The following is a 23,547-nucleotide window of genomic DNA, read 5'->3' as shown; positions in this document are numbered from 1 at the left end:
CTTGCTACTATCATGACTGCACGCAATGCAAGTGTGATGCGAATTGGCTAGGCCAGAAGCTGACTCGCCGCAACTGTGCCCTTTACACTGATTGTCCTTATCGGTAGTGTGTGACGACCTGTTATACACGGACATCAGTTCACTGATGGGTGGCTGTGGCTGGACATTTATATGAGAGATTGATATTCTCTAAATATATTAGGCAGGCGTCGCTTTCGGCTGCAGCAAAGCTCTCTGTTATAAACTCACTGTAACGCACAATGGCATATATATCTGCCGAATTTGGCCTTCGCAGTTCTTCTTCACTTTCCATCGTCGATGCCGACGTGACCAATAATCTGCCTGTTTCGGGGGTAAGGTGTAGTTGTCGAACCCTCGCCATCGGACAGCCGAACGATACACAATTTTGGCTGCTATGCACCTTCGGAGTGTTGCCGCAAGAACACAACTACAAAATTTCAACGCGTTGCCCCGTAAGTTGAACCAAATGATAACTTTTGATTTGGGTATCATATGCCCGCCACAATGCAGTCTAAGGTAGTGACGTACATGCCAGAACGCTACTGGTTAAACCAGAGTCTCCTCAGCTCCGTAAGTCCGATAAACAATGCTTCGTCCGTCCTGATCTGCCGGCTGTTCTGTCCTGGGAGGACGTTGATCCAATGGTCGAAGAGCTCCTTCGTCTTTCCCCCAGAAACATCAACCATGTCGAGTTCCTTGTCGTTCACCGCCGCATACTCGATTCCTCTGGGGCCGCCAAAGACGATCAACAGGTGCTTGAAGTCCAACGGCGTCGAGGGGAACGATTGACCGACGGAACGCCCACGCTCGGACGTGCCAATGCTGATATCGTAACCATCCTCGTACTTGCACTCTGTCCACAATGCTGACAGAGAGGCCGCCCTGCGCACGCTGTATCCCCAGTAGTATCCCCCCTCTTCCCTAGGCGCTGCCGGATCGCATGCCTCGGCCTTCTCAGTGTCGTAATCCGAAAATTGGACCGTGACGCGAGTGTTAGGCGGAACCTCGTCCTCGATGATGACGGGCGTCTTCAGACCAAGATCGAGCTCCGTGCCCTTCGGGGTTCCCTTCTTGGCGACACCCTCACGGTAGGGCATCCAATCGGCCGGGTTCGGGTGGTGCGGCATGTCGAGGGAGGGGAGCTGGCCGGCGAGGCGCAGGTTCGGATGGAGGGGGAAGAGCATCTTGCGCATGAAGGGAGGGACTTCGAGGTAGCCGAGGAGGTGCTCGAGGAAGTGGCCGGGATCAATGTCGCCGGTGTAAGCCTTCCTGTCGACGGTCTTGGGGCGGGTCTCGACGGGGCTGTCGTCGAAGATCACGACTTCGTCGATGCCGAAGACTCCAAGGGCACGGGCGATGCGACCGGCAACGGCGGTACGGCGCTCAGCGTTGACGGCACTGTGAGATACAGATTAGCTTCGCTTCGAGACGTATAGGTAAGACAGCAACGTACTCTGCGATTATGCTGGTAGGGATCGCAACCGAGACGGTCCACGTACGGCCTCCAGGGTAGGCGTAGAACTTGGCCGACGGCTGGGTGGTGTCGACATATTCGTCTTCGCCAGTTTTTCTGCGCTGTTGCTGGTCAGTTGAGTCCCTGGGAAAAATCAAAGATGCAGCTGTCCCACCTTTGTTCTTTGATCGTAAGACATTTCGGCGACCTGCAGAGCTGTTGATGGTGGTTTGCAAGTCGATGCAACTTTTAGCGGTTCCCAAAAACTTTCTGAGCTGGTCCCGCAGTGGGCGGTATCAATTCCGGGGTACGCTAGACCCCTGCCCGGCAGAATGACGGATCGACAACTGACCGCTTTCTACTCTTGGCAGCCGCCACCTTTCCGCTAGGACCAGGTCGCGACAGCTTCCGTCAGCTACACAACGGCCCAGCTGTTCCTTTCAACTTCAAGTCGCTACGTTGACTCTCGTTTCCTATATCGCACCTCAACATCATGAGTCTTATCAGTGTACAGTCCGCCGGCGAGTGGCAGGGCATCCTCAGCGGCACCAATGTCGTGATTGCCGACTGTAAGTGCCTACAATCGTTCCCCCGCGCTTCCGGTACCGCTGACAAACCACTGTGACAGTCTACGCCGACTGGTGCGGTCCCTGCAAGATGATTGCGCCGCACTTCGAACGCCTCGCGAAAGAATACTCGAAGCCGAAGAAGGTTGCTTTCTGCAAGATCAACGTCGACCAACAATCCGGCATCGCCCGTACCCACGGTGTCAGCGCCATGCCCACGTTTATCATCTTCCACGGCGGCCAAGCAGTCGAGACAATCAAGGGAGCGAACCCTCCCGCCCTGACGCAAGCGATCCAGAATGCCCTCAAGCTCCCAGACAAGAGCGGTCGCAGCGGCGCCTCCTTCAGCACCCCTGGACGAACCCTCGGCGGCGACAAGGCTGCTCGCGCGAGCCTGCAGCGTCCTATTCAGTGGCAGCTCAGCGGCCTGTTCAGCGGCCTGGTAACCTTTATCGGTCTTTACCTTGTCTCCTTATTTGCGGTTAGTTGGTTCCAGGGTAACGCCGACGATGGGGGGAAGAACCGTTTGCTGACGGACTGGTAGATCGATCCGCAGAAGGCGGCCGAGATGTCACAGTTCAACCGGGTGAACCCACCCCCGCCGCCAATGAAGTCGAGCAGAGGCGCCGCGCCCGGTGCTAGACAGCCGCCTAGAGCGTCGGCAATCAAGACTCTGGCGGATCTTGGTGGTGATGAGTAAAACATTTGTCTGAAATTTGGCGTTTGGCGTTGACGGGCTACCCACAACCATGAGAGCGACTCCATCCTTCCCGAGTAGCATCATAATACCATGAATCAAGATCACTTGACCTTGTAGATATTTTTTATCATCGCATCTGTCCAGGCAGAGCCATATGGCCGGACTATCTACTGCTTGTACTCCAAGATGTCTTACATGCAGGCAATTCGCACATTCACACCTTCCGTCCAATCATTGAATCCCCAGCTTCGCACAGCAGTCTGCCAAGGACGTTGGAAGATCTCACCCAGGAATGCGCACAGCAAGGCTGCGTGAGAATCCTTCCATAAGCGCTCCCCTTTGGACACATTGCGGCTGAGTCAACCCCTCAGCTCGCCAGTCGTGTGGCACATAATCAGGCGACCATTTATCGCAAGGCTCTGGCCTGTTTTCTGTCAGGATCTCTTCTCTTCACACTCGTTCCTTTGAATCTCTCGTTTTATTCAAAGTACGGCATGTTGAGTGACGCGGAACAGAGCGATTTTGCTAATTGATATCCAGAAAGTATAGCGCATATGCCAGATTGCCGACGTAAGGCTCTGCCAATCGACCGCCGCTTCTACCGCTCCCGCAAGCGCAGCGTAGGGAGTGTGAGCCCCAATTGCCAACATTGCCACCTTCAACCGACTGTACCTCTTGAGCGGCTGGAACAAGAACCACTGAGATACACTCCGCGAGGACAAATCTGAAAGGCGATCAATGCGTCTGATCAATGTACGAACTGGGCGATTGGAGGAGTTCTTCCATGAGCCCCCTGCGTACGCCGCTCTTTCACACACATGGGGAAGCGATGATGAAGAGATCTCGTTCCGAGATTTGCAAGAAGGAAATGACTTCTTCAAGACCGGTGTCGGGAGGGACAAGTTCGCCGGGTGTTGCAAGCAGGCCTTAGCCGACGGACTTGACTATGTCTGGATGGATACGTGCTGCATTGACAAGGCCAATTCGACGGAGCTAAGCGAGGCTATCAATTCTATGTTCGCATGGTATCAAAAGGCCGCTATATGCTACGCTTTTCTTGCCGACGTCTCGGCCGCCGATGATGTGTCGAATCCAGACTCCGAATTTCGACAGAGTCGCTGGTTCGAGAGAGGATGGACCCTTCAAGAGCTTCTAGCACCTGGCGTAGTCCGTTTTTATAGCTGCGAATGGTCTTTCCTGGGCACGAAACGACAGTTATCCACCGTCGTCGCTCAGGTCACAGGCATACCTCGGCCGTTCCTCCTGGGCACCGCGGAGCTACGCGAAGCCAGCGTCGCCCAACGCATGTCCTGGGCCGCAAAGAGGGTCACGAAAAGGAAGGAAGACATTGCGTATTGCCTTCTGGGCATGTTCGGGGTTACTATGCCTATGATTTACGGCGAAGGGGAGCAAGCCTTCGGGCGCCTTCAGGAGGAAATTATGCGTCGGAATACGGATGACTCCATTTTGGCATGGAACCTGAGCAGCAGCGAAGCTGAAACAGATCTCACGCCGACTGGTAAAATCAATTCAGGTGGTATTTTGGCTTCCAGCCCCTCGGACTTTGCCAACAGTGGCGATATCGTCTGTCGAGAACATCGAGGGACTTCGATCGACCCGTTATACGTTTTTGGCGGTCACCTACGTATCCACCTTTGCCTTTACACTACGGCGATGAACCAGACTTTCGGTCTTCTGGATTGCCACCCAAAAGATGATTCACAGGCTGTTGTCGGCATTCCCCTTTTCGGCGTCAACTCTGATGGATCTTCTGAAGAGTACATCAGGCCTGAGGGACACGTAGGGAAATTGCTTCGCAGCATTGACTCCAAGGACCCTCCCAAGCTCATTCGCATCTGTAAAGATCGCCAGAATGAATCAGTCGCGACTCTCAACCGTCGGTATGGATTTTACATCGAAGAATCAGTCCACGAGACTGGACTAGAAATGGTCGAAGTTGAGCCAAAGAGCCGCTGGGAGAGGGACAATGCAACCATCAATACGACGGTGGATTTCAATCATGACCAGATCCAAAGGACCTGGGTTCGATTCCGCCAAAAGCGAGAAGAAGTTCGTGACTATGTGGTGATGTTGGAACTCGAGGTCAACCAATCGAGAGTTCAAGCCCGATGTCACGTCATGACAGCATCGCAGGATACCAGCTTGGATACCATTGCTGCCAAGATTATGGATACAAATCAACATACATTCGGCAAGCAGAGCGCGAGTAATGGAGTATCCAACCTGCTCGTGACGCTCGACGAGGAACGCGTCGGAGCTTGTCAGATGTTCGTCGTTAGACTGGCGTCCATGAGCAAGCCCCCAAGAGTCAGCGTAAATGTGACTCTGGAATTAGCTCAGTTGGAACGCCAGGTCTATCTCAGAGACCTCCTCTATGAGGACCGCGATATTGGACCCGAACGTTCTCAAATAGGACTGCAAATCCAAGAGAAAACATACAACGCAGACATTCACAGGGAGAAGCTCGCCGCTGTTCAATCGCAGCTCGATAAATTGCAGTTGGAGAAGCAATCGCTGAACAAGGGCCTTACTGAAGCCACCCGAGAGATCGAACAACTTCATGCCCAGGACCGCATTCTGAAGCAAAGACGAGGCACGCTGTCTCAAGCTGTTACAATAACACAAGATATCCTGGGCCGCCTCGATGAGGAGAGTGTCAGCCAGTGGCACGAAGCCATGGTAGGATCATTGCTCCAAAGCCTATCGCCCATCGGTAACAGCGCCATCGATTCGTTGAACGACGCGTCGGAGAAACTATTGATGCAAGCGGTTCTCAAAGGTCATGAAGCTACCGTGCAGTTTCTCCTCGACAGAGGGTCTGACATCGAGTCTCATGACAACGAGGGGCATAGCCTGCTGTCCATCGCCGCAATACGAGGCCACGATGGACTCATCCACATGTTGGCAGAAAGAGGTGCCGATATCGAGTCTATCAACCAGCATGGTACCACACCTCTGCTTATTGCAGCCTTGCAAGGAAATGCTCCTGTCGTGGGACTCTTGCTTGATTTAGGTGCTGGGATTGAAGTCAAGACGAGGAATGGCCAAACTTCGCTCGGTATTGCCGCTCTCAAAGGCCACAGAGACGTTGTTCGTCTGCTTATCGATAGAGGGGCCAACATTGAGTCAAAAAATGCAGATGGATGGAGGCCATTGCATGTAGCAATCGCAAAAGGGCATACAGACCTAACAAACTTGCTTCTCAGCAGAGGGGCCGAGATCGAACCATGTACTAGGCGAGGAATCACTCCTCTGGCAATGGCGGCTATGAAGGGAAACGAGGGATTGGCGCATAGTCTTATCCAAAAAGGAGCGACGATTGACACACGAGATGCCGACGGCTGGACACCCCTATTCCACGCCACGTCAAGAGGGTGCGGCCCTATCATGGATCTCCTCCTCGATAAGGGCGCGGATATCAAAGCGAAGGATATCAAAGGACTCTCTCTCCTGAACATGGCTGTCGAGAAGGGGCAGAAGTCAGCGGCGATGCTTTTGATTGATAGAGGTGCTAACGAGGAGAGGACGGATAGCAAGGGCAAGTCGTTCCAGCAAGCAATCAAGGGGAACCATGAGGCTTTTGTGCAGCTACTCCGTCGGAATGGTGGTTCCAGTGACAGTCTGGATTCGGGTAGGAGGTTGTTTTGGAGGAAGCCTGCTTCTAAACTTCAGAAAGCACAAGCTTCCGAGAACTAATAAGGGATATATCTAAGACATAGTTGTACATGTATGTTTTGGCGGAACGGCTGGGTGCACCTTGGTTTTGTCCAACATATGCCTGCCCACGAACACATAATGGGAGCCCTAAACCAACAGACGTCGAGGTCTTATTCATGGACTGTTTGATTCAAGAAGTAAAATCCATTGGGATATCTATGAACATCTTGCCGAAAAAAGCCAATCGTATCAATGCCGATAATCAGGCTCCGCGCGTAAAATAAGTCCACGGTGTTGAGCTAGCCACCCATCCTTTCTCGCATTATTGTGGAAATGCTTACTGTGGCTTATTCCGGTCAATATCTAGAACCAAAAATCTTGACTTATGGGCTTTGCACCAATGTTCTCATCACATTTCGTTTTCGCTTGAAACTGGCATGAGATTTCAAGAAATTGTTTCAATCCATCATTCGGCAAGAGAACAAGCGACTCTGGCAACTAAATTTCATCCTTCAAATCACGAACATTACGCTACTACTCCGATCCTATCCAAATCCGGTGCAAATCCACCATCAACTCCAGATATGCTGATAGTGTTCGGGCCATTGACATCGAATCCCGACAACTCAACTGCGTAGCCCTTGAAGACATCGGTATCCCAGTTGTAACCGCTCAAAGGGAAGCTAACCGTCACCGCAGCGCCGTTGTTGATGGTCACTGACGCGGTACGCTCATTGTTACCCCCACCGAGGTACCCGATGTCACCGTTGATGAAGTCGAACAGCACGTTCTGCTTCGCCTGTGAAGTCCGGATGTTCGAGAGAACGACACGGCCTCCGGAAGATCCACCCAGGTTACCGACCTTGTTGGAGGTCGCACAACCGGAGCAAGACTGGGTGTTCGCGCCGGAAGACAAGGAGCCGGTTGCAGCGGACACGTAGGTGTAGCTAGCCGCAGCAGCCGAGGCACGCTTTACGTTGGAAAGACGCAACGCGAGAGATCCGTGGGCGTTGACCTGCTTGGAGAAGCTGGTGGCGCCATCAACCGTCTTTGAATCCCAAAGATCCTTGATCGCGGCAGATGTAATGTTAAGTTGCGAAAGCTGCACGTCCAGAGTGCGGGCAGTGTTGGTGAGGTCCACAACGAGGACGGCGACGTCACCGTTGTCGAGGTCTCCAGCCCAGAGGTCCCGGTCTCCAGTCCAGCGTTGAACAAGCTGGATCGGTTTGACTGCCGGATCTTGGTTGATGGCAATCAGGTCCTTGTTCTGCAAGAGGGCGACGGTTTCGTCTGACAACGCGGCGAGATCGGTGGAGATCATGAGAGCAGACTTGAGCATTGCCCATGAGGCAAAATGCGTGGCTTGTTCGTCGAAAGTCATGCCAGTGTTGCCGACTTCTAGCAGATCAGCATCGGCAATGTGGCCGGGTCCAATGATACCCGACTTTGCGATGTGAATTGCCTGGTTGTAGATGCGGTAGACGTTGCCCCAACCGGTGGCGATGTCATCAGACAGTCGGAATGATGTGGAAAGGCCCTTGGTCCACTGTGCAGGTCCTTGGAGACCAGTTGATGACGAAAACGGGACTCCCCATTGGCAAATAAGCATACCGGGGATACCGACTCGCTGAAGCTCCTTCCACATGGTTGTGAAGCGAGTCACGAAGTCGTCTCTGGCGGACTTTGGCGCGTTGTCGTCCGCACTAGATCCAGAAGCATAGCAGTTGTCGTCTAACGGGCAAGTCAGCGGAATATTCTCCTGAAGGACTCCGACTCGTGTTACTCACACTTGACATATTCAGTGCCTAGACTCTTGAAGAAGTCCGCATCAACGGCCTCGTGACCGAGCGAGCCAGCGACAGGACTGGGAACTTCCGGATCACACATTTTCTCTCCGGCGTCAGAGTACATTGTCCACTTCATGCCTTTCGACCGCGCGAGGTCGCTCAGCGGCTGAAGACCCTGCGGGAACGCGTCCAAGTTGATCTTCAAGGCGCCAGAATTGTCATTGCGCTGTCCGTCTCTGGAAGCCCAGCCGCAGTCGATTTGGAAGAACTTGTAGCCTGCGTCGACGAAACCTCGGCTTGCCAAAGAGTTGATCGCGGCTTCGATCTTGTCGTGGTTCGGGCTGCAAGAGACTTGGTTGTAGGAGTTCCATCCCATTACAGGCGTTGACTGGAATGATTGACTCGCTGCCAGTGGGGCGCCCAAGAGGGCGAGGGCAATGAATGTTGAGAAGACCATGATGAGAGCGCGCAAGAGAAGAATTCTTAACACGATAGACCAACGGTGTCCTGTATGGTCATGTCATGGAGGATTATGTACTCTTTATCGTTCTTGAATTTCAAGATCTCGCTGTTGTTCCTGACTCCCCGGAACCCGCGCGGGTGCGCGACAACTGAAGAGTGGATTGTAGCGCGCCAATCGAATGGAAGCAACTCGGGCCCATGATCCCATACACCTAGTTCAGAAGTGGTAAGAATAGCAGGTTCCGGTCATGTCAGTGCAGGGGATCTGCAATAGGAACTCGTATTGACCATCTCAATCTCACTGGCTGTATAAGTGATGCGCGCATCTAAAAGTCACATCAATTGATGGCACTCTATTAGATAACCAAGACGATCACGTTTATTCATGCGCATTGCCTTCGCATTTACTTGTTCAGTTGTGAGGTTCAGGAGGCATCTTCCGAGAGGTTCGGGAAGCCCCTTTTCTTGGCTTTTTTTAGCCAAAAAATGGGCGCTTGACGTCCCTCAGCCACCCCCAAACAATTACTCGTGCCGAAAGCCGTGCGCATGTGTTCGTCAGATCTACGGATGCCCCGCGTGCGAGTTCCCCGCGAGCTTCATCCACTGTGCCAGCCCAGCTAGGCTATCGGTCGATGCTACCCCGGCGTTAGCGGGCGCAAGCGACAAGCTTGATTTAGACAGCAGCACGAATCATGATTAACGTTACCAGAATCATCAAGAAGAGGCAATTTTGTAGCAATGCTGGATCCGACGGGATAGCCCCTTAATTGTGACAATCGTGAGCTTTGCAATGAAGACACAGCACGTTGTGCTCTAAATGAAGGAAATGATTGGAGCGGGCGTATGCAACGTCTGTTGGTTTTCCAAGCACAGAAATGGAACTGAATTACTCATGCGTTAGCCGTTGAATAGTCGCCGCGTAGAAATCACCATGGAAAGAGCGTGCAAAGGGGAAGTTTGGTGGCCGATACTACGGTCTTGAGAATGAACAGGAAAAGGGCACTTGGTGCCCTTCTTGAAGCAGCCTCAGTCGCGATGCTCCAGAGACCTAGGATAGCCACTCGACTGGGAGCAATTAGCACTAGCGCATGTCCACCGCGGGATCGAGTTACAGGGCCTCAGTGGATCACTTTGAAGACAGCTCAGGATGCACATGCCGGCATTCATTGCGGACGGACCCCCTTCCCCGTCTGTGGAGGCAAAGCTTCAATCCCTTGCCGAGGGCAGCTAGACCGGTCTGTCCCAAGAACGACCGAGTTCCCGAAACTCAATCCATACGTCACATCGTCGTCACATCTAGCTTGGGAATGGGTGACGAAGGAGAAATCCTCATTAAAAAGCCAACTTACTTGGAGGTTTGCAGTTCCTGCTTTTGAGCAACACTCAGCTGCGAGGGTGTCTAAAAAACCAGCAATAATATAGTCAAATGCATCTTGAGGTCTTGCACGTTCAAGACGTCCGGCCCGACTCTACCTCACTCTCATTGTTCACAAGTCGGCTTGTGAGCCCCCCTCATCAGATCTGATAAGATGGACTTTCGGGATGAACATTTTGGCAGATTTTCTGCCCTACAGGATGTCCATCTGAGAAAGCCTTCGGCTAGGAACGCTTTGATACCACCAAAAGTACACATTGGCCAGACCAGGAAGTGGTGCAAAACAGCTCATGATCTGACAGAAAGGCTAAATGGGCAGATTGATCGCCTTACGATGCCCAATAACCCAACGGACGTATCTCGTAGCGAGAGCTTCTCCTCCTGACGCGGAAGCTTCACCTGCGCAGAGTTTCGTTTCCGGCGGTTTTCATGTCACCACGCCGAGGTACCAGTAGCTAAGAGATACCTCATGATGTGATTTGAGGTTGCTTTGGGTTGAGTCTCAACACGCGTCGCAGGCGGGACAACCGGAGTGGTTGGAGGTTGTTGATACAGCGTATTTCCCAACTATCATCGGCTTACGATACAAAGTTTTCTGATACGAAATTATGACGAGACGCTGATTTGGTTTCCAATGAGCGTTCCCAAATAGCTCCAAGTGAGGCAAGATAGAGGGGCCGAGAGGGGTTTCGTGGTTTGAGAACATAAAATGTGGGAGTGCTGCATCGTTGCTTGACCTATTTGTCCAACTGCCTAAATCACCCACCAGTTCGTAAGTGGTCGACAGAAAGAGCACCATGTCTACAAACCAATTCGACTTTATTGTTGTTGGCGGCGGCACGGCAGGCAACGTGGTAGCCGGCCGTCTCGCGGAAAACCACAATGTCCGCATCCTCGTGATCGAAGCCGGACCCGGCAACCCCCAGGAAATCCAAGAGATCACCACCCCGGCTATGGCAATGAACCTCCGATCCAGCAAATATGACTGGGCCTACAAGACCACTCTCGTCAAGCGTAATGACTACGAGCGTATTGAGAAGCCCAATACCCGCGGCAAGGCCCTCGGCGGAAGCTCTTCCCTCAATTACTTCACTTGGGTCCCCGGATGTAAGCCCACTTTCGACCGCTGGGCTGAGTTCGGCGGCAGCCAGTGGACATGGGAGCCTCTCGTCCCGTATCTGAGGAAGAGCGCGACGTACCATGACGACGTCAACCGCTACCCTCCCGAGATTAAGAAGCTAGGCGGAGGCGGCCCGCTTCCCATCTCCCACGCTGAACTACTCCCCGAGATGGAGCCTTTCCGGAAGATGCTGACCAGAGCCTGGACTTCGATGGGCGAGAAGGTGTCAGAGAACATTTACGATGGGGAGATGAACGGCCTCACGCACTGCGTTGACACAATCTATCGCGGTCAGCGGTCTGGAAGCTACCTCTTCCTCAAGAACAAACCCAACGTCACAGTCCTCGCAGGCGCGCACTCCAAACGTCTTATTATAGACCGCGCCAACCGCACATGCAAAGGTGTCATCGTTATTGACAGCTCCGGCAATGAGATGAGCTTCTTCGCCCGACGGGAAGTCATCGTGTCACAGGGCGTGTTCGAGACACCCAAGCTTCTCATGCTCAGCGGCATTGGCCCGGCGCACCACCTAGCCAAATACGGCATCGACACCATAGTCAACTCGCCCCATGTTGGCCAGAATCTCCTCGACCACCCCGGCGTTCCCTTTGTCCTGCGCGTCAAGGATGGGTACGGCATGGACGACCACCTCCTCCGCAAAGGTCCAAAGCATGACGCAACTATTTCTGCTTTCAATAGGAACCATTCTGGACCCATGGGATCCGGTCTCCTGGAGATGGTCGGGTTCCCACGCATCGACAAGTACCTTGAGAGAGATCCCATATACCGCCAGGCGAAAGCGGCGAACGGCGGCGTGGACCTATTCTGCCCCGAAGGCCAGCCTCACTTCGAGCTCGACTTCGTGTGCATGTTTGGCACGGCGTTCCAGTGGCATTACCCCATCCCCAAGAATGGACAACACATGAGCGTCGTGGTAGACCTCGTCCGCCCTGTGTCTGACCCGGGAGAGGTAACCCTGAACAGCGCGGATCCCTTAGAGCAGCCCAACATCAACCTCAATTTCTTCGCCAATGATCTCGACATCATCGCCATGCGCGAGGGCATCCGATTTTCGTACGACCTTCTCAAGAAAGGTGATGGATTCAAGGACGTTGTCTTAGATGAGTATCCGTGGGAGATGCCGCTCGAATCCGATGAGGAGATGAAGAGGGCCGTCCTTGATCGCTGCCAGACTGCTTTCCACCCGTGTGGCACCGCGAGATTGTCCGGAAGTATCCAGCAGGGCGCGGTGGATCCGCGGCTGAGGGTCCATGGGATCAAGAACCTGCGGGTTGTGGATGCGTCCGTGATCCCTGTGATTCCGGATTGTCGTATCCAAAACTCAGTGTATATGGTTGCGGAGAAGGGCGCTGATCTGATCAAGGAAGACCACAACGACATTTACCAGATGAGGTCTGGATTTCAGGGGGCCCGTCTTTAGTTTGGTTGCGGACCGAGTCAGTACAGAATGATCATTGCGTAATACGTCGTATAGCCTGCCGACAACGGCATGGTACGCCAGAAAGCCAAGGAAGCCCTCACTATGACAGAGGAAAATAAATTATATTCTCACTAAGAGGTTTCGTGAATTAGACTCAAGCATGCTGGTAAAGCGCAATGCCCGCCGTGAATCCCGCAATGTTGTCCTTGTACAGCGCGACGTCCTTGCCGTGCCGCGTGACCATCGCCTTCGTCCCGACAATGTTGAGGTTATACGTCTCCAGGTGCTCCGTCTTGGTGCAGTTGTTCGGCGAGTCCCGGATGTCGTAGATGCGCTGCTGGCACCGCGCGCCGGCGCCGACCTGGCAGCACGCCGTGCTGTAGTTGTTGAAGAAGGAGTACAGCCCAGCACCGAAGATGGCGATGTTGCGGCTGCCGATGACGCGCAGGCCCCAGGCCATCTCGCAGGGGGCCTCGCTGGTGTCCTTACCCTTGCAGTCGGCTACGAAGTCCGGGTCGTGGTAGCCCTTGACGCGGGGGAAGGGGATGGAGGCGACCGGGTTTGGTTGGTAGTATCTGCCCATCGTTAGCTTGCCTGTTGTCTTTGAAATGTTGGAAATACTCACGGCGTCTCGGTCTGAATCATGCCCATGTAGATATCCCTCGTCTGGTACAGCTGGTACTGGTACAGCGTGTGATGTTCAACGCCAGAAGCAGAGAGCCAAATCTTGCCGGCGGTCGCCTCAATCAGCAGCCCTCTGCCCGCGTAGATCGTCACCTGTGTGTACGTCGGGTCCTCCAAATCATGATCCGCGACCCACAGCCAGCAGTTCTCCATGAAGAGGTTCGACGCCGGCTTGGTAATGTGCATGCTCATCCACGCCGCGATGCAGTTCTTGTCGAGCGTGTCCGCCGTGACAGTCGCGTTCGGCGTGGTCGGGCACTCCTTCAGCTGCTGCTGCGTACCAGCGTACCCGCCCACGCGGATGTGCACATCCCACATGCCCGCCGGCTCGCCGAGCGTGTTGAGGTTGTACTCGACGACCTTGGCGCCGGGCGCGGCCCCGCGCGTCGAGACGATCATGTCGGACCACTCGATCGTCCCGCAGTCGCCCGGCAGCGCGACCTTGACGACGGGGTGCGGGCTCGAGATGTCCTGGAACTTGGGCCCGCCGCCCATGATGATGGACGCGAGCGCCTCGCCGACGATGCGCGCGCCGGCGGGGATGAAGACGGTGTCGGAGACGTAGTAGGTTCCCGCGTCGACGAAGGCGACGAGCGAGCTCTTGGAGGCGACGTAGTTGAAGAGGTTGTTCAGCGCGACGGTGTCGTCGGTGACGCCGTCGCCCTTGGCGCCGAAGGTGCGCGCGGAGACGAAGCAGTCGGCGGAGAGGGTCTCGTAGTGCGGCTTGGAGCGCTCGAAGTACTTTGTGCCGTTGGCGGTGGTGGCGACGAGGGCGTTGTAGACGGGGAAGTAGCCCGTGTCGCTGCCGGTGTAGTCCGTGGGGCCGGAGGGCGTGTAGATGTGGCCCATGGCGAAGCCCTGGCTGACGACGGAGCCCTTGGTGCCGGAGATGATGGTGTTGTTCTGGGGTCCTTGGAGGATGGTGCCGACGTTGGAGAAGGCGACGTTCTCCATCATCAGGGTGCCGGCGGCGATGGGGACGATGGAGGCGGAGCGCGGGGTGCGGATGGCGGCTTGGACGTTGACGAACTCGGAGTCGATGAGGGTCACGGAGGAGGTGCTGTTGTCCTGGATGCGGATTCCGGTGCCGCAGTTCTCGACGTAGATGCTCTTGTACGTCCAGCCCCAGTCCCAGAGCTGGTTGATGGCAATCTGGGAGTTCCAGAATCGGCTGGGAGATTGTTAGCACATGGTGTTAGGTGAGGGTGAGGATGGGAAGCTGACAGGTTGCGGGCGGTGTATTGCTGGTTGCCGAAGTTGGCGCCATACTGTCCACCGTAGAAGTCCAAGTCATTGAGGAGACCACCGGATCCTTCCTCAATGAAGATGCCGGTGTGCTTGCTGTCAGCGCCGGCGGCGAGGCGGAAGACACAGTTGGTAATGGCGGTGGCCTGGGATGAGGGCCAGTGGATTCCAAGAGCGGCAGAAGAGGCGGGGATGGCGGTGGTATCGAAGATGAGGTTGCGGACCTGTTAGATGTAAGTGACAAGCCCGTCCGCGGTAAGTTGGATCCCGTAGCTTACCTGACGGAAGAAGACGTTGGTGGCACCCCAGCTCAGCCCGTTGGCACCGTACTTGTTGCCGTCAATGAGACCAAAGTTATTAGTGACGTCGAAGTTGGCAGCAGCCTTGATGACGGGTCGGTCTGTCGGGTCGCCGATGATTTGGGTGTAGAAGTAATCGACGATTGAACCAGAGATGAGATATGTGCTGTCAAATGTTAGCAATGAATCCCTTCCTTGTTCCTCATAGCACTCACCCGGGAGGGAAGTAGACCGTCGCAGGTGACGTCGTCTCACCCTTGCACGTTCCCGGTGCACATCGGTTGCCGGATGAGATGGCGAGGTTGATCGCAGCCGTATCATCAGTAACACCGTCACCCTTGGCCCCGAAGTCCTTGACGTTACGGAAGACCTGGTACTTTGGATCGGCGTTGTAGGCTGAGATACCCTGGTGTTTGATATCCTCCATCCAATATGTCGCCTTGGCGACGGCCGCAGCAGCGAGCCAGAGCGCGGTGGTGAAGCGCATCCTGACGAGTATACAATAAACAATTATACAGAGTTAAAACCGAAGCAATTGGAATGAATGACGATGAGTAAAAGAGAGACTGTGGTGTGATGGTCAGGCGAGCGATCGATGCCACGAAAAGAGTGTGTATTCCCCTTTCTACCCAAGAGGCGGGGGTTCACTGAAAGTCAAAAAGTGAACGGACGACTCCAATGAGGAATCAATGAATGGGCAACGTTAACAAAAGATTGGACGACGATGATCCTAGCAAATTATACACATTTGATCTCCCGTCAGTACGGATGAACCCAAAGTTGACGTGGTATCAACCCGATGGTCCCGAGGTGAGCAGAACTCAAGAACAGCAAGCGAGCCCAGCCAGGGGGAAGGGAAACCCTTGATCCTTTATTAGAGTTAAGTTGATGTGGAGGGGTTCGGGCTGGGCACGCATATCAGCGATGACCAGCCCTGCGTGTTAGTCCCGTTGGTTCCTGCGTCCGCGCCATTCAGGAACCACGCCAGCGGGATAAACGGCCCTGCTGCTGCTGTTCTCCCATTGCCCTGGGAGGGAAGTGATAGGGCGGGGGCCAGGATGCGGCAGAAAGGGCTGTCTCATTTGTTTTAGTCTGACTCTGTTCGCGAGCGTGCGGGACGGACGGTCTTCTCCTCCCTGCTCCATTCCGAGATGACACCACTTTGATGCCCGCTGCAGAGAGAGCTCCGGGAAGCGCGCGGTGACGATGTCAGACGTGCAGACGTCGGGAATTGGGCAGGGCCAGAGCAGACACCTTGATGACAAGTCCTCGTTACCCGACTCGGCCTAAGACGGGCCAACCTGAATCAACGGGGCGCGAAGCTCGTCAGCCAGCGAGGACGCCATTTTCCAACAATTTCCTGCCGAAAGGGGAGCTCGTCGTCTGTGGCTGGCTGTCTAATCCGCGCCAAAAGGTTCAAAAAAAGAAGCTGGCTGCCTTTTTCTGCTACTTGGCTATTGTTCACCCACGCGACGACGCGAAAAGGTTGGAGGTGTGCTAGGCTGGGCTGGGATTGGAGCCGGGCCTTGGTCGCCCTGGGAAATGATGAATGAGGGGGAAATGAGGAGACGCCTCCCCGGACGCGCATCACTTCTGGGTATGGACGAGCTAGGCAATTGAGGCTGCAGCTTGTCGTTTATGCCCCCCGGCCTGCTTTTGAATGTTGAGAAGGGCTTTTTTTTCGCTCCTCGTGTTCGCTGCGGGGGGAACTGCATACGGCTATGGTCAATGAAGGGAGTGGTTGATATTCGGTTGCACGAGCGAGGAATTCTGACTGTCCCATGTTCATGCATAGAGACTCTGTCAAGCAATGAGGCGTCTAACTCCCCCTGACTCAGCATGGCTTGGAGTGAGTCCAATGTTTCGCCAGTCAGAAGTCTATCGAAACTTACCGGCAAAAAGAAAAGAATGGCGACATTAGAACGGCTTTTCGTCCTGTAGGTTTGCAAGAAAACAAGCAGGCTTCGAGGGCCCAAGTCAGGCTGCCATCGACGGGCAATTGACTTTCCCACCGACGGAGCAAACCCCTGACATGACGGTGCATGGAGGGGTAACATCGCTAACCCTGGCTTGCAGCTCCAAATATCAGCTGAAAAAGCCAAGATCGGGAGACATTTGGCGGCCCGTCGGGTCCTTCGTTTCCAACGCAAAATCGACTGTTGCCAAATTCCCCAGACTATTGAACACGCATGGAAAGGGAGGAGGATGGGTTTCACGGCTTTTCCAACGTACGCTAGACCCCGTCCGAGAAATGCAACGTCCGCCGATCTGCTCCGTTCATCAGTCTCGGCCGACGCGTGGTTGGCACGCGGGGAAATGGGCGCCGAGACGGACGAAGCCGATGTCACCAGTTCAACTACACATCAATGGGGACATCCTCCTCAGATTGATGTATGCAAGATAAGAATGAAGCGTTATTATTTCGTCTCTGTATCGGTGGCCGTTGTTGAACGCCGCCTCACGTTATGTATTTCCGGTCGTGACACCTGGATAGATAGATAGTTGCCGGGAAGATGGCGATGCCCATGATGAATGTATCCCGTCCCCCGTCCCAAAACGCCCAACCATGCCGCCCGTCTAACCCCCCACTCTTTGCCTTTATATTCCCCCCTTCTTCAGATCGTACACGCATTGAGGAACGAATCGACCTCAGAGAGAAGAAGAGGCCTTCAAGCCCTCCTCCAGCGCGACCGTCTGCCCGAGCTGCTTGGCGCCGAGGGGCGCCTTCTCGCCCGCCCTCTTGCGGAGGACGTTCTCGATGAACGCCTCGCCGGCCTTGTAACTGCTGCGCACCAACGGACCGCTGGCGCAGTACAGGAATCCCATGTCCAGCGCCCTCTGCTTCCACATGTCGAACTCGTCCGGCGTCACGTACCTCTCGACCTTGAGGTGGCGCTTCGTGGGACGCATGTACTGCCCGAAAGTGACGACGTCGACGTTGGCCTTGCGCAGCTCTGTATGAATCCTCCCGTCAGCAAATCCCGAATCCTTCACAAACATGGCTGGGAAGAGTCAAACTTACCCCTCAACGCGTCCATGACCTCGTGCTCCTGCTCGCCCAAGCCCATCATCATACTCGTCTTCGTAATCAGCTCCGGCTTGACCTTCTTCGCCTGCTCCAGCACGCTCAAACTCTGCCTGAACGTCGCCCTCCTATCTCTCACATACGGCGTCAGCGCCTCTACCGTCTCGACGTTGTGCGCAAACACGTCCAGCCCGCTCTCCGCCACAATCTTCACCATGTCCAAGTTCCCCATGAAGTCGCCCGTCAGCGCCTCCACCAACAAACTCGCCTTCTTGCTCTTGATCCGGCTGATCGTCTCCGCGAGGTGGTGCGCGCCACTATCCGGCAAGTCGTCGCGGTCCACCGTCGTCAGCACCACGTACCCCAGCCCCCACCGCGCCAGCGCCTCCGCCGTGTTCTCCGGCTCGTGCGGGTCCAGCGGCGCCGGCGCGCGGTTCGTCTTGACGCTGCAGAACCGGCACCCGCGCGTGCACGTGTCGCCCATGAGCATGATCGTCGCCGTCGCCGCGCTCTTGCTGCTGCCGCCCCAGCACTCGCCAATGTTCGGGCACTTGGCCTCCTCGCACACCGTGTGCAGCCCCAGCCCGCGCAGGTCCTTCTTGATCGCCTTGAAGTTCTCGTTGCCCGCCGGGATCGGCGTCTTGAGCCACTCGGGCAGCCGCGTGATGGTGCGCTTCTTGCCCGTCGGGCCCGTCACCTCCACCGTGCGGATCTCGTACGCCTCCGCGGCCGAGAGCGCCGCCGCGTCGCCCTTCTGCTTGCCGGCGATGAAGTCGTCGAGCGAGGCCACGGTGCGGTCTTTGAAGTACGTCGGGCGGCGGGCGACCGACTTCGGCTGCGGAGCCGAGGGGGGTTCGGGGACGGTGGCGAAGGCTCGGTAGCCGCCGCCGAGGGCTTTGCGGAGGGGCGCCTGGATGCGCTTCAGCGGCGCTGCTACGGGTGAGGCCATCTTGTGTTTGATGTGTTGTGCGAGCTTCCTCCGCCAAGGCAGGTTGGTGGTGGTGGTGGTGGATGGCGGGTTGAAGTATGGGAAAGCTACCAAGCAGCTGCGATGGGGCAAAAATTGAGTGACGATTAGCGCTGAGATAAGGAAGAAGGCCCTGCAGCTCGGATTGGGACCCGACGGCCCGGATTGAATCGGCATAAGGACTGTGTCGGCCAATCACAGGCGGCAGCGCGCCTGACAGCGGCAAATGCTGATTAAGGCGGGGGGCCACTGGAACCGCGCTCAACGGCGTCCCGGGGCTTTCCGCCCCAACGGATTCGGAGTCACCAAGCCTTTCCAATCAAGACGTTCGGATTGACAACCGAAAGACCGTGTTAGTCTTGTCTCGGGCATTTACAAGCGACTGGGATCTGAGTAAGGCGATGCAGGTGTGTGTGAGTGTCAATTGACAGTCCATTCAGCTATGCTATGCTGTTAAACTCCCCTCTCGTGTCCTTGGTAACTCCTCCAATGTCCTCCAAACCCTCCTCTCCAGGCAAGATCGTGGAACCAAGCCGTCAGTCAAGTCAAAATCGTCCGCCCGTCCGAATATCAAAGCAAATCCATCGTTTCCGCCCTCGCGACAGCACGTCTGGTCGCATCAAGGTAAGGCCGGTGCTTGAGAGCAGCGACCATGACCATGAATTCCCCAGCCATGTCTGCGCGAGCATACAACAATAGGGGTATCAACAACTCGAAGAGAAATGTGAAACTTTTGTGTTCCAACACGAAAACTCCGTAAAATCCCTAATCATCCATCCTAATCAGTCCGACTCAAGGCCCTCCGAGGAGTGGCGATGAGACGACGTGATCTCGTAAATTGATTTCCAGCCAGCAAGCACGCTTGCATGCGCCGTGCGGTCCCGGGTGGGTGAAGCTGCCAGAACGGGTGATCCGCGCTCTGAAACAGCATCGTCTCATCTCCCCTGTTCATACACAGACATGAGATGAATGGATCGGTGAGATCGAGACTTGCGACAAGCGCAAAACGCAGCCAACGGCGCATTAAGGGTAGAGATCGACTTCGCATTCCATGCGACCCTTGTGCTGCTGGGGAAGAATCGAAACATTAATAATTGTAGTCGGCATGGCCGTGTGCGCCTCCCAGCTGAAGGGCATACGGCGCGCCGTTGAAGTAAAGAGTGAAAAAAGTTTTGTCGTGGCAAGTGTCCCTAATGACAAGTCTTTGCGTCCTTTCCTGCAGGTTGGCGATGCAAGCATCGCACACGTTGGTCGAAGAGGAGTAGGGTATTGGTCGTTGATGCCGTCAACAAGTGGTATCCGATCTTTACAATCGTTCAGGTCGTAGAAATGTGGTGGCGTCGGAGCGATGTCCGGCGCGCGAGACAAAAGAAATGTTTGAAAAGATGTCGCATCGAAGAATCGGTGTGGCAGTAAGGCGTGGTTGCTCATCCCCCAAAACCACATCGCAATCCGTCGACGACCTCGTCCGTCCTCTTCTCCTCCACCTCTCTTCTTCTCCGCCTCCGCTCGTCCCCTGCTCCTCCGTAAGCCTTCCTTTCTCCCAGCCGCAGCTTACAAGAAAGCAGCGGCGATCATGCCAGCAACACCGGCAAAGGCAAGGCTGCCGGCGTTGACATTTGAGCCGGCGCTGGCCTTGGAAGAAGTGGCAGCGGGGGCAGCAGAGGTAGCGGTGGCAATGACGGAGGCTCCGGAGCCGGTAGGCTTGACAGTCGCAGTGCTGTTGCCGGTGCCGTAGGTCATGGTAGTGGTGTGGACGCGCGAGAGGGTGACGGTCTTGGTCTGGGTAGCGGTGGAAGTGATGGTGGTGGTGCTGTCTGTCTGGGCAAGAGCCAGCGCAGGCAGGAGTGCGGCGAGAATCGTGGTAACCTTCATGGTGAACGTATTTGGTGTTGAGATTGGTTGAATCGTAGTGTATGCTGTCAAAGCTGGTGTTGGTAGTGTTATGCGTTGGTGAACGAATGAGTCCCGAATCTCTCCACCAATATGCGAATGATGCTGTTGATCAAATCTGTCGAGTATGTTCTGTTTCTGTAAATCCTGCTGGTTGCTATCGTGGAGACGGCGGCCAGGTGATGATATATGTGCGTTGGCGCAAAAGAGTTGTTTTCAAGGCCCCAAGGTCTGATGACTGGTGTTGGCTGTAGTTTTGAGTCTGAGCGATGTGGCTCGTGTAAGGTGCCGCTGGGGTGTTTGCGAGAAGACAGAGTCTATTCGCGGATAGAAATAGGCAGGAATGAGCGTCAGTCTGAATACTTGCGCGGCGAGTAGTCAGGTGTGGTCGGAGGAGTGAGTGTTTGTTTCAACGACTGTGCGTGATGGGAGCGAAGGTGAAGTAGAGACTTTGCCAACGAAGTCTGTGGGTTTTTTGCTCGGGGGGGGGGAGTGGTTTGAATAAGAGAGTCCGCGGAGGAGGGGGGCCAACGGTGAGGAAGTGGACGGGACGTGGGTTTTGGGTGTGGGGAGGGGACAGGGCAGGCTGGAAAGAGACGAGAGAAAATGAGTGACAAGACCCGACAGACGATGCAGGCGCCAACAAGGAAGGCGACGTCTGGAGCAAGAGCCAAGAGCGGCCGAGGAGACGCAGAATGGAAGGCGCCCACAACCACGACGAGGAAGGCACAACCTTAGCTGTGGTCCGTGGAAGGAAAGTGGAGGTGCTCGGCCCTACCCTCCTGGTCCCCGTCGCTCGCTCTTGCCCTCAGTGAAATGTGAACTCACCACCTGGTCACCTCACACTCGCACAGTTTGCTGGGTTCCTCCTTGCGCCGGCCAGTCAGATTCTTTCCTCGTCCCTGGCGCCATCCACCTTGTGCATCTTTCTCTCACTCTTTCCGTCTCTGCTTCCAGTTCCCTGGGGTGGGCAAGAAGAGGCGGTAGGTACGACCCAGTGACACAGAAAGAGGTTTGCGGTTGCTGGTTGGACCAGGGCTGCAGTTGCAAGAGACGAATCAAACCTCAAAGCGCATCTCAACAAAAGTATTGACTACCTTGATGGCGCCTGAGAACGCCCACAAAACCAATGTATTGACGACTCGCCCGACTTGCAGGGGTCTGGATCATGACGGGAAATTAAGGCGCAAAATCACAGCGTTGCGTTTGCTCAACTTGGACCACGTACCCTTGCGCAACTCTGCCTTACTGGCTGCACTATGACATTGCACCATTGGATTATGAAGAGGCATTGTGCGCGCTGCAAACAGCCTCGTCCATTGCGACAGCAACCAAGGATCGGCAGGGCGTCGCGACTGGTCCTCGCTCGCCCGTCCTGAGGCAGTGACAGCGCTTTTCTTAGGAGTCTTCTTTTTTCTGCGCGCTTCCTCTCGCTCCAACCCCACGGCTGCGCATCATGTCAAACCGCCGACGACGACAATGCTGACGGGCACATCCAATAATAGTGCCTTCTTTTCTTCTTCCAGAATGGAATATGGTCTGAGCAGAACAGTCGGGCAATCGCCGACTGATTTGCAACCTGACCAGTGTTGGCGGGCTTGACTCTCCACTCTGCATGTCGGCCGAGACACAAAACGGTCCATTTCTCCATTGTCTGGACTCCAGTCTCGGGCGAAAAGAAAGCCATTGTGGTGGGTGGACTAAGGGTCACTAACGGTGGCAATCTTATTGGCAGTCTTAAGACCCTCAATATTCACAGAGTGAAATGGCATAATCTGCTGGGTGGTCACTCGACACCGCATTCGACGCCGTGTCCGTCCAGATTGGAACCAAATCGTCGTGCCGCGCAGCAGCCGCGAATGCCTCCATTCCCAATGCAGAGGGATGTGAGTGGGCTGTTCATAAAAGGAGCGAATTGCACAATTTCCCCGAGTCGAAATGGCTCAGTGTCCCGCACCGACGCCGTTGGTGATTGGCTTTTCCGGGGCCGCCCTGAGATGAGACTCGACGCTTGCCAGGCTGTTCCTGCATTGGTTTCTCTTAGGACAGCTACAGTTATTCACTATGAAGTGACATAATATATTAAAGTGTACTTTTTAGAAACTCTGCTAGCACGTAGGCTACCCTTATAGCTACCCCCCTTCCCTTCTCCCTTCACTTCTTACTCCCTAGTTAGCTTTAATAGTTAAGGAGGATTATAGTAATTACTATAATTACTTTATTCTTATATTCTTTATATTTATTTAGTTTATTAAGCTCTTCTTAAACCTCTCTTATCTACTTATTATATCTAAATTTCTTATAAAGTTTTTTTTAGTTTTTTTAGTACTTTTTAATACTTTAAATCTTATTAAATTAAAAGAGGAAGTATATTATAATTTAATAAATAAATATTTAGTAATAATATTTATTTTTAGACTTATCTAAGGATTTATGATTAAAATTTATATTATAAATAGTAATTTAGAGGTATTATTGATACTTTTTTATAAGAGTAATAAAGTTAACTTTCTCTTTTGTTTTCTAATTTATTAGTTTAGTAATAACTAAGTATTTTAATTAGTTTAATTATAATAAATTAATTTTATTAAGGATAGTTAATAAGTAGAAGAAGAATAAAGTTATATTCTTCTTCTTATATAATTTTATATAATAAGTTATCTATAAACTATTAAAGTTATTAATAATATTCTTATAAACTTAGATTAAAGTTTTCTTAGTTATTATAAATAGTATTATAATATATAGTAAGTATCTATTAAAGTATAAATAGAATTTTTATAATATAGCGTAAACCTCTATAAATTAGATATAGCTGGGCTTAAAGGGTA

At 53.9% G+C, this 23,547-nt stretch overlaps 8 protein-coding genes across 8 annotated transcripts; 3 read left to right on the top strand and 5 right to left on the bottom strand.

Moving 5' to 3' along the window:
- Positions 1–560: 560 nt before the first annotated feature.
- SPOUT1 (putative methyltransferase C9orf114) lies at positions 561–1,673 on the bottom strand (the record flags this gene model as incomplete). The annotated part of the gene is made up of 3 exons (XM_032021382.1): positions 561–1,419; positions 1,475–1,596; positions 1,650–1,673. The coding sequence occupies 3 exons, from the start codon at positions 1,671–1,673 to the stop codon at positions 561–563; spliced, it is 1,005 nt and encodes a 334-aa protein (XP_031881558.1).
- Positions 1,674–1,967: 294 nt separating this feature from the next.
- Positions 1,968–2,740, top strand: TRX2 (Thioredoxin-2; the record flags this gene model as incomplete). Its single annotated transcript, XM_032021383.1, has 3 exons — positions 1,968–2,043; positions 2,103–2,521; positions 2,585–2,740. 3 exons carry the CDS (start codon positions 1,968–1,970, stop codon positions 2,738–2,740), a joined length of 651 nt encoding a protein of 216 aa, XP_031881564.1.
- Positions 2,741–3,478: 738 nt separating this feature from the next.
- Positions 3,479–6,457, top strand: HET-E1-5 (Vegetative incompatibility protein HET-E-1; the record flags this gene model as incomplete). The annotated part of the gene is made up of 1 exon (XM_032021384.1): positions 3,479–6,457. The coding sequence occupies one exon, from the start codon at positions 3,479–3,481 to the stop codon at positions 6,455–6,457; it is 2,979 nt and encodes a 992-aa protein (XP_031881563.1).
- A 487-nt stretch (positions 6,458–6,944) lies between these two features.
- Positions 6,945–8,662, bottom strand: aglD-0 (putative alpha-galactosidase D; the record flags this gene model as incomplete). The annotated part of the gene is made up of 2 exons (XM_032021385.1): positions 6,945–8,149; positions 8,206–8,662. The coding sequence occupies 2 exons, from the start codon at positions 8,660–8,662 to the stop codon at positions 6,945–6,947; spliced, it is 1,662 nt and encodes a 553-aa protein (XP_031881692.1).
- Positions 8,663–10,839: 2,177 nt separating this feature from the next.
- Positions 10,840–12,603, top strand: CGGC5_v010444 (putative GMC-type oxidoreductase; the record flags this gene model as incomplete). Its single annotated transcript, XM_032021386.1, has 1 exon — positions 10,840–12,603. The coding sequence occupies one exon, from the start codon at positions 10,840–10,842 to the stop codon at positions 12,601–12,603; it is 1,764 nt and encodes a 587-aa protein (XP_031881562.1).
- Positions 12,604–12,757: 154 nt separating this feature from the next.
- On the bottom strand, positions 12,758–15,318 carry EXG1-0 (Glucan 1,3-beta-glucosidase; the record flags this gene model as incomplete). The annotated part of the gene is made up of 5 exons (XM_032021387.1): positions 12,758–13,178; positions 13,229–14,458; positions 14,512–14,756; positions 14,811–14,997; positions 15,047–15,318. 5 exons carry the CDS (start codon positions 15,316–15,318, stop codon positions 12,758–12,760), a joined length of 2,355 nt encoding a protein of 784 aa, XP_031881557.1.
- A 2,162-nt stretch (positions 15,319–17,480) lies between these two features.
- On the bottom strand, positions 17,481–18,805 carry CGGC5_v010442 (Lipoyl synthase; the record flags this gene model as incomplete). Its single annotated transcript, XM_032021388.1, has 2 exons — positions 17,481–17,785; positions 17,854–18,805. The coding sequence occupies 2 exons, from the start codon at positions 18,803–18,805 to the stop codon at positions 17,481–17,483; spliced, it is 1,257 nt and encodes a 418-aa protein (XP_031881556.1).
- A 1,572-nt stretch (positions 18,806–20,377) lies between these two features.
- CGGC5_v010441 (uncharacterized protein) lies at positions 20,378–20,698 on the bottom strand (the record flags this gene model as incomplete). Its single annotated transcript, XM_032021390.1, has 1 exon — positions 20,378–20,698. One exon carries the CDS (start codon positions 20,696–20,698, stop codon positions 20,378–20,380), a length of 321 nt encoding a protein of 106 aa, XP_031881675.1.
- Between the last annotated feature and the right edge of the window lie 2,849 nt (positions 20,699–23,547).

Source organism: Colletotrichum fructicola (assembly GCF_000319635.2).
Source record: "Colletotrichum fructicola Nara gc5 chromosome Unknown KSG_Nara_v1_contig06, whole genome shotgun sequence".
Lineage (NCBI taxonomy): Eukaryota > Fungi > Ascomycota > Sordariomycetes > Glomerellales > Glomerellaceae > Colletotrichum > Colletotrichum fructicola.
This window is presented reverse-complemented; position numbering and strand designations above follow the sequence as displayed.